At 47.0% G+C, this 4,354-nt stretch overlaps 1 protein-coding gene across 2 annotated transcripts in view; it reads left to right on the forward strand.

Moving 5' to 3' along the window:
* The window catches only part of GFRA1 (GDNF family receptor alpha 1), a 211,820-nt gene that overhangs the window by 168,109 nt on the left and 39,357 nt on the right, over positions 1-4,354 (forward strand). For both annotated transcript variants that reach the window (XM_007469604.1, XM_007469605.1), the window contains one exon: positions 3,355-3,464. In XM_007469604.1, the coding sequence (XP_007469666.1) occupies positions 3,355-3,464 (110 nt within the window). The remainder of the gene's footprint in view (positions 1-3,354; positions 3,465-4,354) is intronic.

The raw sequence follows: 4,354 nt of genomic DNA on the forward strand, positions 1-4,354 counted from the left end.
TTAAATGGGGCTGATAGTATCACCTACTAAGGTTGTTGTGAAAATTAAATATGTGAATACATGCCAAACACTTAGATCGGTGCCTGGCAGGTGCAAACACTCCATAATCATTAAGAATATGGTTACTTTATCACATACTGTTTCCTTCTGCCCGGAGTACCCTCTTCCACCTTTTCCTGAAGGATGCTAGCCATCCTCCAAGTCTCAGTCTCAGTATTACAGCCTCTCAAGCTGTGGTTTCCCCCTCTGTAAAATAAGGAAAACAAAGTAATAGCCTTTACCTTATTAGAGTTGTCAGGGAAAAATATAAAGTGTATGAAGGCATACCTAATATATACTAAACACTTCATTCACGTTGTGTTATTTTCATTAGCAGCTTTTCTTACCTTTTATCAAGAGCTAGCCACTGTAATATTATAATCTTTTTACTTGTTTCTCTCAGCTTCTAGATGGCAGGTTATTTGAGCTCAGGGAACTTATTCATCGTTATTATCACAGGCACTTGACCCATCATTCAGTGAATGGAACGGGCAGGAAGTCAGAGGCTTTGTCAATACGTGTAATCATTTGCACACGTTGCTTTGAGAGATTTCAGAGGACTGTGCTGCTGGGATGTGAGGATCTTTGGGGAGGACTGTTTTCTCTCTTTGGAAAATACTGGAGACTGGAGGTTAATTTACGACACCATTTCACATGCCATTTGACACAAAGGGAGAGGAAGCCTGTCCTGGAAGAGCTGGGACTCAACTCCCAAGACCCGACCCAAGATCCTTCATCTCTGGGATTGACGACATCATGCTGGTTTTTAAAGAGCACTGTGCCAGTAAATATGTAACAACTGGTTCTCCAAGAACAGCACAAGACCCTGATTTGTAGCACTTGCTGATTACCATTGTGTAAATACTCCCACCAAGGCCAGTTTCAAGCTACCACTGTGATGTTGACCAACTCGCAAAATTCGTGAAAAGGTACCAGTCGGCCGGTGATGAGCTGGCTCCAGGAACCACTGTATAAACTTCTGATGTCGGTTTTTCTATCTGTAAAATGTGAATCACAGAAAGTGGCCATCCTGTCTCCAAGTATAAATGGCAGGGGGAGGTGGGTCAAAGGTGAAGGAACCAGGGAAATGTTAGTGCTTTAGCTATGCTGCATGTGCTCAAGATTATTTTGAAACTCTTGCTGTCCACTGGCTTGGTTTTGTCTTAGGACCGGGATCTGTGCTGACAGTCTTCTCTACAAAACCAACCTGTCTGGGGTGATGCTCAGAGCAGATATCTAGTTTTATCCCCCCAATCAGGGTTATGTTTTCTGCAGCAGACTGACTCAATTAGCCTTTCATTCCAGAGTCCAATTGTGAGTCAGTTCTGAGGTTGTTAAGTAAAATGAATCTGGTGGCATTAGCCTTGCGCTGGAGGATAGTATTCCGCATCACGGTGCTGTTCAGTTAATAGTCTGCTCAAGAGGCTACGAGAAACAGGAGACTCGGAGACAGCGCGACCTTTCGACCGTCTCTGCGCGGCAGCTGGGAGCGCGGGGCTGCCAGGTCAGAGAGCTGATCAGGTTGTGTGCAGAACTGGAGTCGCAGCTGCTTGAACCACAGTTGGCCTTTGCAAAGTTAGTAGCCCAATGCCATGAGATCATTAACTTTCATGACCAGGGAAACTCTTCTGAAATTAACACTCAATCCAAGCTGGATGCCACTGGTGCCAGTTGAGTAAGCCTGAGTCACCTTTAGGGATTTCCTCTGAAAGATAAATCCTTTAACCAGGCTACAGAAAATGGCCAGGTTTTATGCCTTTCAGTGTGTTCAGTTAGAGTCAGAAAACACCAACTAGGCTTAGACCGTGGGAGAGATCCAGGCACGTACACAGGCATATGCACGAGCCCCATTTGGAGGATTTTGCCAAGCCATTTAGCTTCAGCGCATGGCCCTGCTTGGGAAGCGTCCTAAAGGGCCTGTCTGAGGAGTGTCAGGTGCTGTGCAAAGAAAATAAAGCAGAGCTTCAACACCTGCCCCAGGGAGTCACAGTGATGGAACCAGGCACACGACATACGGGATGTACAGATTGGCACAGGTAGGGAAGCTCAGACACGCTTTGTTTACAGGGGTTCAAGGAGAGACCAATCCCATACGAACCATCCTTTTCAATGTGCTGTGAACTTAGATAATTTCATCAGGCCTTTTAATCCCCTTCCAGTTAAAGTTGTAGGAAAGGGACACAAAATGTGCATCCTTACAGGCCTTTTACAAACCTCTTGTTCTCCAGACATCCTCCCTTGTTCAGCTCCACCCAGGCAAGCTTGCTTATATCATTAAGGATGCTAAGTAAATACAGTTTCTTGGGTGGACAGAAGTAAAAACAGCCCTGGGTATGTTGGCTGGCAACTGGTATGTGAGCTAAAGGGAAGAAAGCTAAGACAAACGTCCATTGTCTCCCATAATTGCCAGATAATTTAAATTCTCTTGAAGTCCATTGTGTTATTCACATAGAAACAGAGCTGTGGTCTGCTCAGATGACCTCAGAGGTGCCCCAGCTTTCATTCAGGATTTCTCCAACAGTATCCTCTTTAGACTGAAAAACAGCCAGTTGGCCACAAAGAGCCCTTTTCCTCCCCAGACCGTTGTTGTCTATGGCCCTGTCTTCACTTCTGCACCTTCACCACCACCCAGGTCTTCTGGGTGGACTGAGCTGGCCCCTGGAGGCTTAGCAAACTACAGACAGATGCTTCGCTTTGATCAGTGGGCCCCCTACACCCAGTCAGACAGTGAAACTGCACCCTGAGCCAGCATCACCCTGTCCCTTTTGCCTTTCCCTTCAGTTCTGGAAAGGCGAGCTCCTCCTCAGTATCACTTGGCTGGAATAAACCACTGCCCCCTCCCTGGGGTGGTAGATGAGAGATGACTTAGATGACAGATACACGTATTTTTAAAGCCACTAGTAATTACAGGAGCAGTTGGGCTATAGGATCCTATTTTGATGCCAGGGACATGTTTCTGTATAAAGTAAATATTTTCCCAGTGTGGACCTCCGGTGAGTGTGTGGAGAAGCACATTTCCTAAAGATGCAAATAAGTCTAGTCAGAAATAAATATTGAATGGAAACTTCAAAGCATCTAGATTTCTCCAGTTATAGGCCCTGAAGTCTTCTCTGCAAGACGCCCACACAGGAGGGCGAGGGGACGGTTAGGGGCACGCATAAGAGAGGATGCTAATATTTTAAGAGTTCACGTTCTCTGTATTTTTTGGTGTGGAAAAAGGCCTATCAAGGAAGGAGTAAAGAAAAGTTATGTCTCTCCAGAAGCTTAGGCTATTTTAAAGCATATTCCCTACCCCCTACTTTCTTCCTGTTGCAGATCTCGCCTGGCGGATTTTTTTACCAACTGTCAGCCAGAGTCAAGGTCTGTCAGCAGCTGTCTAAAGGAAAACTACGCTGATTGCCTCCTCGCCTACTCGGGGCTTATTGGTAAGACTGGGGAGACATGGGATGGGAGAAAATGCTGGTTTACAAATACTCAGACTCCTTCCATTGTAGCCTGCCGCTCCCTGTGGATGTAAATATCTCCTAGGAATGCTCTGTGCTGGTGTTTTGATGTTGGGTCCTTTAGGACTCGCCTCTGAAGAAGGGGGGAAGAAAAAGGAAGAAAATGGATGCAATGGATGCGCAAAGGCAGGAAGCAGGGATTATTAAAGAACTGGAAGGCAGCAAGTGTGAAGACCTGGAAAGCGTCTCAGTTGGAGAACTGACCGCACAGAACAAAAGTAGGGGGGAGGGCTTCCCTGGTGGCGCAGTGGTTGAGAGTCCGCCTGCCGATGCAGGGGACATGGGTTCGTGCCCCGGTCCGGGAGGATCCCACATGCCGCGGAGCGGCTGCGCCCGTGAGCCATGGCCGCTGGGCCTGCGCGTCCGGAGCCTGTGCTCCGCAACGGGAGAGGCCACAACGGTGAGAGGCCCGCGTACCGCAAAGGAAAAAAAAAAAAAAAAAAAAAGGAAGGGGGGAAAGCGTGGTTATGGAAGAGGAGAGCAAGTCAAACCAAGTTAATTGAATTGGGGAACTTTGGAGAGAGGGAACTTGGAAGTCATTCAGTCTGGGGAAGTCAGAAAGGCTGTTTTCCAGAAATGGCCCTTTGGAAAGAAAATCCCTGAATACTGGGGGTCCTGCTCGCCATTAACATTCTGGGTAATTCAGCTCCTGGTGGGTAGGGGGTGTTTCGCCTAATTTTTTCCCCTGAGAACAGACATAGCAGAAATAGTGTTTTCTGTCTTTAAAGACCTAAAGGTCTTTAGAGGAACCAGGTTCTTGGCATTCAGGGGAACAGTGCAAATAAACAAGGCACCGGTGCGCGTCGGAAGAG

The sequence above is a fragment of the Lipotes vexillifer genome, unplaced genomic scaffold, assembly GCF_000442215.2.
Source record: "Lipotes vexillifer unplaced genomic scaffold, Lipotes_vexillifer_v1.1 scaffold240, whole genome shotgun sequence".
In the NCBI taxonomy this organism is placed as follows: Eukaryota; Metazoa; Chordata; class Mammalia; order Artiodactyla; family Lipotidae; genus Lipotes; species Lipotes vexillifer.